We start from the raw sequence: 15,477 nt of genomic DNA, 5'->3' as shown, positions 1-15,477 counted from the left end.
ATACAAAGGTTGTATTGGTTTCTCTCCTATGGAACAATTCTGCTCCCCATTAGAGCTCTCACTTGGACCAAGGGCAGACAGGGTGCTCTGTCTGTCAGCTGGCCACACTGGTGTAGGGCTTGAAGGGGCGCTAGCAGCCCCCTCCCAGTGGGGAGGCACCCACACCAACTAGGAGCCGTACTCTGTGCTTGGTGGGACCTGGGGTCACACTCTCTGTTCCCACCTGCTTCCCACTGTGGTGCTGATCTGCGCGGCAAAGGGGGCAAGAGTAGTGCCTCAGAGGTGTTCTGTTAACATGAACTAATCCTAGCTCTGATCAGGGGTCACTTAAGAAGTCTTTCTATTTACGTGAATATGACAAGTGGTTGGCAGAGAGAAGCTGCAGGTTAAGAGAGCAGAGAGGTGCATATGAAATAAGTCATGGAAGAAAGTGCTGGAAGGAATCAGCACCTATATCAGATAAATATACTTATTTTTATAAAAAGGATCACTGGAATGATCAACTAGAAACTAATAAAAATGACTATCTGTAGAGGATGGGGGTGAAGTGAAACAGGGTCCACTCCCCTGAATATACATTTTTATATAGGTCGTTAAAGCTCTTTCTTTTGAAGTATAATATACGCCATAAGAATGCACAAATCATAAGGACACAACTAATGAATACCACAAAGTGATCACACCTGTGTAGCCACCTCCCTGATCAAGAAATAAAACTGTCCCCACACTGCAGAAGCCTCTTCTTTCTTCCAACAGCGACTCCCTCCCTCCTGACCACTCCCCTGACTGTTAACACCACAGATTAGTTTTGCTCGCTTCCAAACTTGAAATAAGTGGAATCATAAGTATACATTCTCTGACTGGCTTATTTCACTCAACATTCACTGCAAGAGATCCATCACGGTGTGGTGTGCAGCCTCGCTATATGTGAAAATCTTCAATGATGATTGTAGACCTTCGATTTTTTCTTTTAGATCTGTCAGTTTTATATAGTTTGAATTTTTAAGTAAAGTTTCTTAACTTTTAAAGATTGAAAACTTATTCAAATTTGTTTTGTGAAAGCTGGAGGAAGCAAAAAACTCTGCAACCCAGCCTCAGATCCTGTCTGGTCTGAGGCTGCCAGCCCCAGACTCTGCCCATTTCACTACCTTTGATCCTCCATGTCTCTCCTGGAGATGCAGGTTCCTGGGGGAAAGGTCAGAGCTCCTGGTGGTTTGCAAGAGCTAGGAGGTCACTAGCACTTACCCTTCCCCCTGGACACAGGCCCCCTTGCCCAGACACCCTTCCCAGCCCGGGCCAAGTTTGCCAGGGGGCCCTCGCAGGGCCAGGGTCTCACCTTGCATGCCTGAAGGCCCGAAGTCCTGCCGTGTGAGGAATATGGCGTGATCGTGGTACTCATCGTGGCCGGAGTCTGGCTTCTGCTGGAGGTAGGCCCAGCGGCAAACGTTCTCCAGACTCTGAGAGGGGTTCCCAATCTCAATGAGGCTCAGGGACTGCAGGGGCAGGAGAGACAAACAGAGGGGTTGGCGTCTGGTGGTCCATGGGAGCTGCGCAGACCCCATCTACCGGGGACCTAGGCCAGGTGGCGCTAAGCCCAGTCCCTTCTCAAGACCCCCTCCCACTTGGCTCCATTCTCCTGAGTGGATGGAAAGGCTCCCCAGCCTTTCCACATACTTGCATGAGTTTCCACTCAAAGTCACTGCACAATTTCAGGTGAGACGTGGGAGCCAAGCTCTGAGGCCGCCTAAAGCCTCAAAGAGTCCATTCAGCCCACCCCACCTCCAGGGCCCCTGCATCCTATTCAGCCCCTGCTCTGTGCACGCCCTGGTCAGGAGGCAACTGCAGTGAACCTCGGTCACCCTGAAGAGTTTACATCCTGGCAGGCTCCAGGACAGGGGAGACAGGACTCCCAGTGTGGCTACAAGCCCAGAGGAGGGGAAAGGGACCCTGTGCTTTCCCCCTGCTAGAAGCTATTGGCAGAAAACAACACAAGGGAGGGAAAAACCCTGCAGCAGATACAGCAAAGGAGCCACATAAGGAACAGGAGCACAGAGATAATTCCCTCAGGAGCCACGGACAGGAAGCCACTGGGAGCAACCACATTCCATTTTGTGTCATGACACATACCTACTAGCCAAGGCTGGCTGCTGGACTGGCAGAACTGCAGCCTGATCTGCACCATGGCATTGGCATTCACTCTCTCATTCAGTCTTCACAACCACCCGAAGAGGCAAGAAACTGAGGCTCAGAGAGGTCAAGTAACTTGCCCCAGGTCACACAGCTAGGAAGCCTGAAACCAAAGTTTATATACAATCCACTGCCCTAAACTTCCTCCACAAATAAAACATACACCATATCATCTCAAAATCAAGTCTCCTATAAGCTGCACTCATCCCTTTTCTCTCCACAATCCTCACAGCAGACACTCCAGGTTCTGCTCTCACCACATACTCCCACCATCAAAGTGGTTCCCTCTAGGCAGAGAGTACTGGGCATGTTCTTTTCCACTTTAAGGATACATCTGTCCATAAAGTAGAACTATGCATTCTTTGGCAGACACGTAAGCGGTGTTTTGTATCTTCTTTTGCATAAATATATCCATCAAGCATAGCCACATGTTTCTCTTTTTGTGTATAAGTAGCAGAGAGTAAGATATAGGGTATTGTTAGTAAGCCAGAAGGTTGCAGAAGAAGGAAGAAGGATTCAAGGCCAGGGAGGACTAGTCATTGCCAGGCATCTCATGAGTTACACAAGTCAATGGCTTACAAGATGGCAGACCAGTTCCCAAGTCCTAAGCACAGAGCCAGTTGCTCCTGAGAGATGAGATTATTTGTTTTAATAAGATATAGTTGAGGGGCTTCCCTGGTGGCGCAGTGGTTAAGAATCCGCCTGCCAATGCAGGGGACACAGGTTGGAGCCCTGGTCTGGAAGATTCCACATGCCGCAGAGCAACTGTGCACCACAACTACTGAGCCTGTGCGCCACAACTACTGAGCCTGTGCTCTAGAGCCCGAGAGCCACAACTATTGAAGCCCACGCACCTACAGCCCATGCTCCGCAACAAGAGAAGCCACCGCAATGAGAAGACTGTGTGCCTCAACGAAGAGTAGCCCCCACTCACTGCAACTAGAGAAAGCCCGTGCACAGCAACAAAGACCCAACGCAGCCAAAAATAAATAAAATAAAATAAATAAATTTTTTTAAAAAAGAAAAGAAAAAAAAGGATGTAGTTGAGTCCTAATGAAGTCAGTCCTAGACTGGAGCGAGAGGTCTGGTGGCCAGGACCTGTTGGACATTGGCACAGAGGTGGACAGCCCAGAGGATGTTGGAAAAGGGGAAGGGAGGTACATTCCTGCCCCCCTTGTGATTCGGAGAAGCATGTGACGAGCTCTGGCCAATTAGCTGTGAGTAAAAGCGACGTGTGTCTCTTCCCGGTCCAAGCACATAATTGCCCGCATGAGCGCCTCCAGAGATCTCTCCTTGCTGGCATGTGAACCAGCATGTTGAGGTGGTAGCTGCCCTGTCACCTAAGCCTTGAGTGACAATGAGACCAGAGTCCTCTGCCAATTCACAAGGAACATACAAGTGTGAGCGGGAAATCAATCTTTGTTGTTGTAAACTGCGGGGACATGGAGCTTGTTTGTTCCTGCAGCACAACATGGCCCACCCCGCTTGACACAGAAAGGGCAAAGGAAGGGGACATGGCATCTATATCTCATCCAAGCAGGTCAGCTCAAGACCCTGCCAGGTGATCACTGCCTCCAGAAAACCTTGAGAGGCCACAGCTCTGGAGGAGGAAGTGAGTGAAAGACTCTCCTTTCTAGGGAAGGACCTTTGGGTGGAATGAGAAGGAAGGGACCCTCATGGGTGGATCTGATTTGGTGTTTGAGTATGGACCCCACCGGGCCTCAGATTGCCAGCCCAAGTCCTGATCAGAGGGTGATCACAAAGGCCACTGATGACCACTTGATCAAGGATGGCCACAGAGCCCCCACTGGAGTGGGACTCCCCCGGCTCCACAAAGCCCAAAACACAGGTCAGAGCCTTGTTAGTCCATCTCCAACAAAAGGGCCTTGTTTCCCTCAGGGCCATGTCTCTCAGCCCAAACATCAGGGGATTGTTCACCTGGTAGATTGCAGCTACTTTTGCCTGGGCTCTTCTGACAACAGCAGCCCAGTCCCCCTTTGGTAAAATATCCTCTCTGTTAATCTGGGTCTGACCCCAGGCTCAGGGGTGGGAGGGCTCAGGCCCAGCCAACCCCACCCTGCACCTTCCCAGCAAAGGATGGTTGGGGCCAAGGGGTTGGAAAGGTGTAAGGCTGCGAGCCTAGAGCTGCCACCAGGGGAGGAGACCCCAGGGGAGGAAGAAGCCAGCATAGATAGAGTGGGGCCTGGGGTGGAGAGAGGTCAATTCCTGGTATCTTCACACAACCACCTGGCTCCCCCAGGCCTGAGACAGCCTACCCCAGGCCTGTTTGTTATCTATTGCCACAAAATGAGTTACTTCCAAACTTTATGGTCTGAAAAACCTCAAACACTTATCTCATGGTTTCTGGGTTAGGAATCCAAAGGCAATCTAGTGGGGTCTTCTGACTCAAGGTCTCCCATGAGAGTGCTGGCAGCTGAGACTGGGGCTGCAATCTCATCCGAAGGCTCCCCTGGGGAAGACCCACTCCCACATTCACTCACGTGGTTACTGGCAGGATCCAGTTCCTCACGGGCACATGGACCTCATCACTGAGCAGTCACACAGGGCAGCTTGCTTCCCCCAGCACGAGTGACCCAAGAGATAGCATGACAGTGCACATCCAAGACAGGAGTCTCAGTCCATTTAGATGCAAATCTCAGTCCTGCCCATACCCATACCCACAGGGAGGGGACCACACCAAGATGTGGGCTCATCAGGGGCCATTCTAGAAGCTGTCTGCAGCAGATATGTGTCTCATATATTGTGTGTCAGGAAATTCCTCCCATGAAAGTCAATTTGAGTTGTGTTATTATCACTTGCAGCTGAAAGAGCATGAGCAGGGGACTTCCTCCTTGGAGAATCGTGGGAAGCTCAGTCAAGGGCACTAGCTGGCAAAGAAAAGCCAGTGTCTGTTCTCCAGGGTCCAGCTGGTATGTCCAACACCAGTGGGAGAGAAGCTCTGGTCACATCTTTTTTTTTTTTTTTTTTTTTTTTTTCTTTTTGCGGTATGCGGGCCTCTCACTGCTGTGGCCTCCTCCGTTGTGGAGCACAGGCTCCGGATGCGCAGGCCCAGCGGCCATGGCTCACGGGCCCAGCCGCTCCGCGGCATATGGGATCCTCCCAGACCGGGGCACGAACCCGTATCCCCTGCATCGGCAGGCGGACTCTCAACCACTGCGCCACCAGGGAGGCCCTGGTCACATCTTTGACAAGGAGTCAAGAGCCCAGGTAGAAAGATACACTGTGTCAGGGCCAGAGAGCAGCAATAAGGCCATGGAGTTGGGCCCAGAGCCAAAGGCTGAAACAGGGTGAGAACAAACAAGCTGGGGGCTCCTAGAGAGGCCTGACTGCTCAGGGGGTGGGCTCGTGGGAAGTGCTGGGTGGGTGTTGCAAACCCAAATGCCCACAGGCCAAGGCCGGTGATGTAAGTCAGTGAGGCAGGTTGGTTCTAAGAAAAATGAGTCTGTCTTTTATTTGCCAGTTCAGAAGGGGTAAGGTTACAGAAGAGTATTTCCCTGTTATGGTAAAGAAGTTGGGGGGATAAGGAGTGGCAAGGACTGTGGCCAACTAAGGAGCCCACGCCCAGCTGAAGGGGCAAAAACACTCAGTGCCAGCCCCATCAGCATGGCATGCAAGGACAGAGCCTAGGGCTGCCAGATCTGACTACTCAGGCCAATGTTCACATTTTACAAAGAAGCGAACCTCCTGGAAAACACTGACTCAAGTCACAATAAGTTCTGTGGACACAAGAAAACACATCTCTCAGGTCACCACGTTGAGAACCCTGGAAAAAAAGGCCTGAGCAGGTTGGACCCGACACTGGCACACTGGCGAGCGCCTCTTGCCTCCCAGACACCAGGCTCCTGGGTTCAGCCCAGGTTCCCAGCCTCTCTCAGCAGCCACCGTGATCTCACTGCTGCGGCAGGATAATTTATTGAAATATTGATTTGTGCTTTGTTCTTGCCTTCTCTTCCTTCCTCCACTCCAAGAAACAGCCTGCCACTTCCGTTCCCCAGCCCCATGGGGGTTTGCGTTGCAGGGTCCAGAGCAGAAGTTGTCTGGGGCCCCCTCCTGGCTTTTGGGTTCTGAGGAGACTCCCCAAGAGGAGGGGCAGAGAGAAGGGCTTGGAGGAGCTACACCAGGACAAGGTGGCCCTGGGGAGGCAGGTCACAGAAAACAATGGCCACGCGCTGGGCCCTGGGAACCTGTAGCCTAGACAGGACCCTGAGACATGGAGGAGGAGGGTGATGTCAGTGTGCTGGCATCCAAGGTGCAGAGCTGCTGTACTTCCTATTTCTCTGCTCATGTCCCAACTTTCTCAGGGATCTAACTCATCTCAGATGGCCACCAAGGAGCTAAGGGCTGGGATCCTCATAGGGTCTGGAGAGTTCAGGAGGGTGCAGTGTGCCTTGTGCTCTGTGGCAGGTGCCAGACGCATGTGCATTTTAGAAAGAGCTCTCTGAGTCAGTGAGGAGGGAGCGGGGAGGGGAGGGGGGCAGTTGCTGAGATGGATGGGGGTGTTGTCTGGTGTAATGTCAGCAGTCAGGACCACGGGGTGGCAGGAGGTGAGCAAGAGAGGTGTCGCCTGGTAGGAGAGGGAGGATGGTTTCTGGCAGTGGGGCTTGCAGAGGAGGCATGGGGAGAGGACCACGCACTCGCAGGGAAAGGTGGGGTCTGCCGCACACCGGGACACAGGCCAGGGATCATCCTTTTGGGCCCAGCTTGTTTCCTCGGTAAAAGTTCAGCAGTTTTCCTTTGGGGAGCTCTCCTGCTTCTCGGGGTGCAGCTCCTGGGGGAACAGTCCAGAGCCAGCCTGGGACTCAAGTTAGGTCAGTAGAACTGAGGTTCAAAGGAACAAAAAAGCGGCGGAAGCAGGCTTGCCTAGTGGCCGCCTCCAAACCACCACCCACAAGCTTCTAGGCAGAAGCCAGCACCCCAGGCTCAGCCTTTCTTTTTTTCTTTTTTTTAATTTTTTTTTTTAATTTTAAGTTTTTTGGTACGCGGGCCTCTCACTGTCCCCGCCCCTCCCACTGTGGAGCACAGGCTCCGGACGCGCAGGCTCAGCAGCCATGGCTCACGGGCCCAGCCACTCCACGGCACGTGGGATCTTCCTGGACCGGGGCACGAACCCGTGTCCCCTGCATCGGCAGGCGGACTCCCAACCACTGCACCACCAGGGAAGCCCTCAGCCTTTCTTCTGCCTACTTCTCCTACTTCCTGAGAGCTGCCAGCCTTCCCATAGGTTCTGCCTGCCTTGAAGGGCTCCTCACAGACAGAGATGTCCAGGCAGAGGGCCCAGGAGGGAGGTCTGGGCACCCACAAGGGTCACTTGGGCTCTAGTGGGATCTCCCCATGCTCCTCTGGCACCCGGCCCACATCCACAGCCCTCAGACCCCTCCATCCCGTGCCTTTGCTATGTATCACACAGCACGTGAGCTGTAGTCCTCATCTGCGCGAGGACAGGAGACGTGTCTATTTCTCCTTCAGAAGTGATGGAGAGAGGCTGAGAGAGTTGCCATTGCAGTTAAGATTCTCACACCCAGCTCACTGGAGTCATCCGCATCCTCCTGGCCCCAGAGTCGTCTATCTGCTCCTTTCTGCATTGGCTTCTCTGCTTGTTCCCACCTGTGCTGGGCTGAGGACGGCACAGAGGGCCATGGTGTTCCAGGGGGCAGCACCCCAGGCCCAGCAAGGGGGTGGCCCCAGAACCAGCCGGGATCTCACAGACCAGCCTCCTTCCGCCCGAGGGAGCCAAGGGTGCCAGCTGTCCATAGTGCATGGAGCTGTTTTTACAGTACACGAGGCATTTACGCACCCTGGGGCTGGGTGGTAGCGGTGGGCTCTGCGTTCACACGTATCATCTAATTTAAAATGTATAATTGCCTTAAGATATAGATGCTGTTATTGGCCTATTCTCCGGATGAGAAACCGTGTCTCAGACAACTGAAGTAACTCACCCCAAGTCCTACCGCTAGAAAGAGGTGGAGGTGGGCCTGGAAGCCACGCCACCTCTGAAGGTGTTCTGTCTGCAGGGCCATCTCCCTTAGGCAGGCGGGACAAGAAAGGAAGGGCGAGAGCCTAGGTGGCCACCAGGTGGCGCTGCTGCCGCAGGAACAGCAGCGCGGGGCCTCAGCCGTTGGGATGCCTGGATCCCAGGGCTCTGCTCTGAGACGCCAGGGCACCGGTTCAAGGAGGACCACGGAAGCCCTTGACAGCCTTTGTGGTCCCACATTAAACAAATCAGTTAAGACCTGAGCAGAAAGTTCTGCTCTAATCAATGCTCTCTGACATTTCCATTGTTTGCTCCAGAGTGAGCTGAATTACAATATTTATGCTCTTACCCGCCTCAGTCAAGGAGACAGGAGAAAAGTGGGACCAGTAGCCTGGAGGCTCTGCAGGCTTGGGGGCATATCAGGGAGCCCCTCAGACCACAAACCATGCCCACCAGGGCACCTGCAAGTGACAGGTGGGGTTCACCTGGGCAGCTCAGGGCCCTGGGGTTGGAGGCTTGCTCATCTGTCACCTGCCCTATGTTCTTGGACAAGTTACCTCATTGTCCTGGGCTTCCCATCTGCAAAGTGGGAACAACTGCAGCGCCGAGCTGGGAGCTCAGGCGCTTCTATCCATGGCGATCAGCACCCCCAATGTTCTTTGTCTCTGCCCCTTGGCTCATGTCCCATGGATCCAGCTGAAGCCCACCAAAGCCTTCTCAACTGCCGTGACCCCAGAGGGTCTCCTGCCCAATCCGCCCTCCCAAAGATGCACAAAACAGGACAGCATGCACAGAGTGGAGTCCAGATCTGCTGGGTTCAAGAAAGCAGAGCTCAATTCTCAAGCTTGGCACTGCTGGCCCTTGGGGCCAGGTAGTCCTCTGCAGTGGGGACTGTCCTGTGCACTGAAGGATGCTGAGCAGCATCCCAGCCTCTACCTGCTACATGCCATGAGCATCCCCAGGGTGGGGGGGGCAGCAAAATGCCCTCTGTGGGGAACCACTGGCATGGGAGACCCCTAAGGGGAGCATAGCCAAAGAGCCCGGAGCTCATGTTCCCCAGCCTGTGGAATAACAGCCCAGCCCAGCCTCCCCTGAGCAAAGCTGCTCACCGCTGTGTGACCTCCGTAGGCCACTCACCTGTCCTGGCAGGTGGGGGTGACGAGGTGACTGCCCCAGAGAGCCGCTGTGAGCGTGAAGTGTGTGAGGTCACATAAGGGGCTGCAGACAAGGTCTGAGCCAAAGAGGGTACTGCAGGCTGTGACTTGCATGAATAACCTTGTTCCTGTTGTCATTGCTAGTGTGCACTCCCCTTACAGGGGACACTAAGGCTCAGTGAGAGTAAATAGCTCACTGAAGGTCCCACAAGGATCAACAGGGCCAGAATTAACACCAATCCCCCGGCTGGGTGCAGCACAGGCTCCCCTGAGGCTGGGGGTCTTCTCCGAGCAGCTCCAGCGTGCAAGGCGGTGCCTGGAGTGCAAACCTCATGACAGGCATCTGCAACCCCAACACCAGAGAGGGCTGGAAGGCATGATCCTTATTTCTCTGCTCAGGACTCCCATATCATCAAGGAACATTCCAGATGTCCTCCCAGAGGCTGGGAAGCTATTCCCAGAGAAAGCCAGCTCAGGATTCTTCACATGAACCTTCCCAGCTCAAGCCTATGGGGCACATCTGGCCCTAATGCTTCCTGTTCTTCTCTGGACCATGAAGAGTCTGGCTCAGGAGGTGGGCCACAATGACTGGGGGTGTGGGGGAGGCTGGACACCATGCCTGGCCCCCATCTGATTGGGGGTTGGGACCCAGACTCTGGGGAAACCAGGGGCTGTCCCTGGGGTGTTCTGAATCCCCTACACTGCCCCTCACACAGTCAGGGAAGCGGAGGTCCAGAGCAGGTAGGCAATGGCCCAGGACATGCAGTAAGCAGATGGTGCCACTGGGCCCTTGAACACTGAGCCCTGCCCCAGCATTCTCTTCTCTTGCCTTCCACTAAGAGACTCACAGTCAGAATTTCTCAGACCCTTCCCCTCCAACGCTGAAAAATTTCTAAGAGCATTCCATATTTTGTCTTGACCTGGTCTTTCACAACAAAATACCTTATGTTCTTTGATTGTCCCCAAGTCTCTGATTTCCATTTGCTTTGATTTTCATCATCTTAGGAAATATTTAAAATGAGAACAGTTCAGTAGCTTTGGTGCCTTCTCAAAAAAAAAAAAAAAAATCAATTGAAAAGCCAGTTGCTATGCAACCCTCAAGTGTTGCCGCTGTTCTGCTCCCTGGCTGATGGCATATTGTATAAAATAAGATAATCTCTTTTCTTCTGCTGTGTTTTTTTTTTTTTTTAAGAAATGGAGAAAAACGTTGTTTTAGGCAAAACTTGAGATAACTCAGAGGCTTCTCATAAGCTGGAAGACAAACAACATGTCACTTGCACAAATGCTACTGATTTTATCCCCACTGGAGCCTTGGCGAGGCCTGGGGACAGGCACAGGGGGAACGGAGGGTACGGAAGCTGCTCTATTTCCATCACAGCTTGGAATAAATAACAGCATCTGAATACCGGGCCACTTTCTGCCCCAAGTCTGGGTCTCGGCCTCACAGCCCCTAGAGCGCTCCCGGCCGGGCCTTGGGGGACACAGCTCAGGCCCCTCTCTTGGCAGGGCTCCTGGCTCCAGTCACCTCGGCCTTGCTATGCTTAAAGTCTTCCAGGGACAGGGCCTCACTCACTGACAGGAAATGCGTGGCTCCTTGAGGAGCAGCTCATCAGAATCCATCCTCTCCGTGAGCCAGACCCTACTCCCCAGCCCCCATCTAGAAGCCCCTCCTGGCTTTTCCTTGAACAAGCAGAGCTCATTCCATTTACGTGAATCCCAGCCAGGCAGTCTCCTGCTGGGTCACTCCATCCAGGGCACCCCATGGTGCTCACCACTCCGAAACAATCTTGTTTACTGGTGAGTTCACGGGGAGCTGGTGCTCCAGTGCTGGGAGCAGGCAGGCAGGCCCCAGGATCCACCTACTCAGGAGGCGTGCTTCCCACTTCCCTGAGGTCCCTCAGACACCTAAAAACAGGGCCTCATCCCCAGCACTGTGCCAAGTGGAGTCTGTGACCAGTGCACACAAACTTGTCGCCCACAACGAGATAAGCACAAGCACAGAAATGGGAAACTTTTACAGCAGTTTGACGGAGTGACTTTATGTCTGTGGAATTTAATAATAAAAAGTCGGGGCCGGTAGTTTTGTATAATCTTGGTTTTTGTCACCTTTCCCTTTTCTAGAAAATTCCTTTTAGATGTACTTACAGAAATACTGGTCCGTGATGCGACCTTTGGCTCTGAGGCATTCTGTGTGTCTGGCTTGGCGCCCTTGGCCCTGACAGCTACTCTCCACGGACTGTCACGTTCAGACTTACCGTCTGATTGCTCCAGGTCGGTGGAACGACCCCTCCTTTCCCACGGGGGTTGCTCCTGAGCCCACAGCCAAACACGCCACACTGTCCCTGGGCTCCTATGCTCTGTGCAAGGCACAGAATGCTCCGTTCCAGAGACGATGGGACAGCGGGTGGGGCCCCAGTCCCTCTGCGTCCGGATATCTGTCTAGTGCCCGCCCTCCTGGATGTGGTTGGCCAGCCATGTCCTCCTAACTCTACTCTCCCCCGACCTGTGCTTCTGCAGTGTGTCCTCCCCAGAGAAAGTGAGATTCACACCCTGGACTCCACTCCCCACTCACGATCGCCACTTGCTGGAGGAGGACCAAGTCTGGCCCTCTAACTTTCTGGAATCCCCCAGGACACAGAGGCCCTGATGGGCGCCAGCCTCCCCCATGGCTTCCCGAGAAGAGGTGGGGTGGGGAGGTGGGAGAAGGTGGGCAGAGTGTGGGGTGGGCTTTGCTACAGGAGACTCGTCAGCCCCGCTGCCGTCAGGGGCTGGGGGCCAGCAGAGGGGTGGCAGCATGTTGTCCTTCCCGGCCAGGCTTCGGGGGCTGGGGATGGATGTGGGGTTCTAACTCCACATCCTGGTACCTCTTGTATCTTGACACTTCTGAGGTCATCAGCAGAAGTCTAAGGCTGGTCTGCCGAGCTCTGCTGGGGTGCGGTGGGTGCAGCCTGGACTCGGTTCTGAAAGCACACATCCAGCTCCACATTCTCCCTTCCTGTCGCCTCCCATCATGGATTCCCAAACTCCTTCCCAGCGGGAAGTCATGGAGGCGAGGGGAGCGTTGGTCCCCCTGTGCCCTCTCACTTCTCACTGTATTGGTCCTGGTCTCGTTGAAGCTGCTCCACTTGCCCAAGTGGGCTGTGGCCACCCGTCTTGTTAGCCACGGGCTCCAGGCAGCCCCATGGCCTGCCCTCCTCCCCATACTGTCCCCAGGAAGAGTAGGCTGTAGCCTCACAATGGGGTCCATGCCTGCTCCCCTTACCCTCACTCTGCCTATGGGGGACTCAGAGGGTACCAACATGGCTCATGCAAAGTAGAACCCCTCCCTACGAGGTGGAACATAAAGGACCAGACTGGTCATGGCCATGAGGGAGGTGCCTGCAACCCCCGGGTAATACAGCCTCACCTGTAGGTAAGGCCACGTACTTGTGGCAGCCTGCATCCTCCCTCTGGCTAAGACGGCTCACCCAAAGCTTCCACAGACACTCAGGTGACAGAGTTCCCAGGCAGAAGAACACAGATCCCTCTCCAAGTGCCTCCAAGGCCCCACAGAGAAGAGGTGCCAAAAGCAAAAGCATGAAGTCCTTTCTACGTCCGCCTTGAAATCAGAAATAAAATGCTGGACGTGACAGAGACCTGTGGCATGCCACTGGAGACCCTTCCCCAGGGGCTAGCATTCAGTTAAACAGAATTACTTGGACTCTACCATTTTTAAATTATTTTTTAAAAATATAAACAAATTTTCCATAATTAAAAATGCACTATTTCGATTATAAAAGAAACATCCTTATCATGATAAATTAAGAAAATTCAGTAAAGTACAAAGAAGAAAATAAAAATTCATCACCTACTACCCAGAGATAAGTACTATTCACGTTTGATGTATCCCTTCAGTCCCTTCTGTGTATATATTTGTAAACAAAATTGAGATCCTACTACTGTAAGCTTATATCCTTTTTTCCAAAAAGCAAACAGACTTGACTTAATGCTGTAACCATTTCCCCAAGCCCTTAAACATGCTTTGAAAACGGGATTTATTGGCAGTCTAATAATCTACCACATAGACATATTGTAATTTATTTAACTAGACCCCTATTGGCAGACAATTTAGATTGCTTCCAGTTGTTTACACTTAGAAATAAGGCCATGGCTTTTGTCTTGTTCCTAAAATTTCATCCACAGCTCTGTTAACTGCTTTGGAATAGAATCATAGAAACGAATGACTGGGGGCAAACATGAAGAACATTTTTAAGGGAAATGACAAACTGTCACATTTCCTTCCAGAAATGTGTACACATTTATACTCGTACCAGAGGAGTGTACTGCTGCATTCACCCAAGCCAGCAGTAAATCTCTCGTCTTAATTTTAACACAGCTAGCTGATGCTTTTAAAATGGTAAACTGTTTTATTTCTTTGATTAACAGTAAAGTTCAGTGTTTTCTCTTTTTTTTCCATTTGTATTTTTTCTTCAGTTAATTGCTTATGTCCATTGCCAATTCTATTTTTCCTCGGGCTCTTCATATATTAGGATATCTTTTCCATATTGTAAATGCTTTTCCTGATTGTGGTTTGCCCTTTGTTTGTGTTTTTTTGATGATTTTACATTTTAAGTATTCAAATATATCTATCCTCCTCTTTACAATCCCTTCTACTGTATTTATGCTTAGGAAGCCCTTGACAATGAATATTTTCTTCTTGATTTGTATGGTTTAACTAGTTGAATTTTATTGGCCTATGTTTATCATCTGATATATTTAATTTGCTATATATGAAATTTATATTTATCATAGATTTATTTATAACACTTTATAACCATTCCATTTATATTTATTGCATGTTATTTATATGAGAGGTATTTTCAGAGCTATATATTTTATTCAGTTGATCTGTTAATGCTTATTTTGCTATATATGAAATTTATATGTATCATAGATTTATTTAAAACACTTTATAACCATTCCATTTATATTTATCGTATGTTATTTATATGAGAGGTATTTTCAGAGCTATATATTTTAGTCAGTTGATCTGTTAATGCTTATGCAAATATAGTATATTTTAATTATTTTTGCTTTACAAGATGTTTGAAGTAAATCCTTTTTACTTGCTTGGCTTTCAAGGTTTTCCCAGCCATTCTTCACTGTTTATGCTTCTAGATGAATCTTAGAATCATTTCATCAAGTTTCCAATTATTAATCTGGGAAAAGTCAACATCACTACTATACCCAGTGTTCCCATAAGGAACAGCATATGTCTCTTCACTTATTTTTATTTTTTTCCCATCATTAACAATGTGCAATTTTCTTCCTATACGTAGGTCTTATAGCTGTCTTGTTGGGACTATTCCAGGTATTTTATATTTTTGGTTACTATCGTTAAGGGAACTTTTCTTTCCCTATTATCTTTACTACCAGGGCATTGTGGGTTCACACAGAAATTATTTGTGTAATTATCTTATATTTGGCCATGTCACTAAACTCCTTGGTTTTCTGATGGATTCTTTTAGGTTTTCCAGGCACATAATTATTAGCAAACAATTATAATTTTATCTGTTCTCCTCTGATACTGGTTTCATGTCATACGACATTGTCCAGAATTCCAAAACCTCAGTAACAAAGTTATGTGTCTCTTTCTTGTTGCCAATTTTACTGTAACTGTTTCATAAGAGCAGCATGTCCCAAAGCAAATTCTGTAGAATGTTGATTCCATGAGGAAAAGTATTCTGTTGAGAAATAGTTTGGAGAAACCATGCATACTGATCCATCTCCTAGAGATTCACCCTGCACATTTTCATAGTAAAGTCTCTGAGAAATTTTGCTGTCAGGAATACCTGTTTTACTTTGTTTTATAAGCATTTCCCAGACTCATTTGACTATGGAACCCCTCTGTTCTCCTGTGGAAACATCTATGAGCATCCTGAGAATTAGCTATGCAGAACACTTTTAGGGACAATGTGCTTCTTTTTCTACCTTTAAATAAAATTTGGGTTGTCATGTTACCATCTGTTACTAGTTTCACAGATCTTTTAAAAACCATGAGATACCCTCTCAGTTCCTATGGAGCTGATCACACTCCTTACCCTGCTGGTGCCTTCAGCAGAGCCCCCTGGGGCTCTTTCTCAGGTGCCCCCGACTCGGTGTGCT

The 15,477-nt window shown here is 50.5% G+C and overlaps 1 protein-coding gene across 1 annotated transcript in view; it reads right to left on the bottom strand.

Annotated features, from left to right (window-relative positions):
* ADAMTS2 (ADAM metallopeptidase with thrombospondin type 1 motif 2) overlaps window positions 1–15,477 on the bottom strand; it is a 231,201-nt gene that overhangs the window by 48,665 nt on the left and 167,059 nt on the right. The window contains exon 6 of the mRNA XM_082621776.1: window positions 1,337–1,493. Coding sequence (XP_082477902.1) covers window positions 1,337–1,493 — 157 coding nt within the window. The remainder of the gene's footprint in view (window positions 1–1,336; window positions 1,494–15,477) is intronic.

The sequence above is a fragment of the Mesoplodon mirus genome, assembly GCF_964341445.2.
Source record: "Mesoplodon mirus genome assembly, chromosome: 5".
Classification (NCBI taxonomy): Eukaryota; Metazoa; Chordata; class Mammalia; order Artiodactyla; family Ziphiidae; genus Mesoplodon; species Mesoplodon mirus.
The sequence above is the reverse complement of the archived record's forward strand: the minus strand, read 5'-3'. Positions and strand labels throughout refer to the sequence as shown.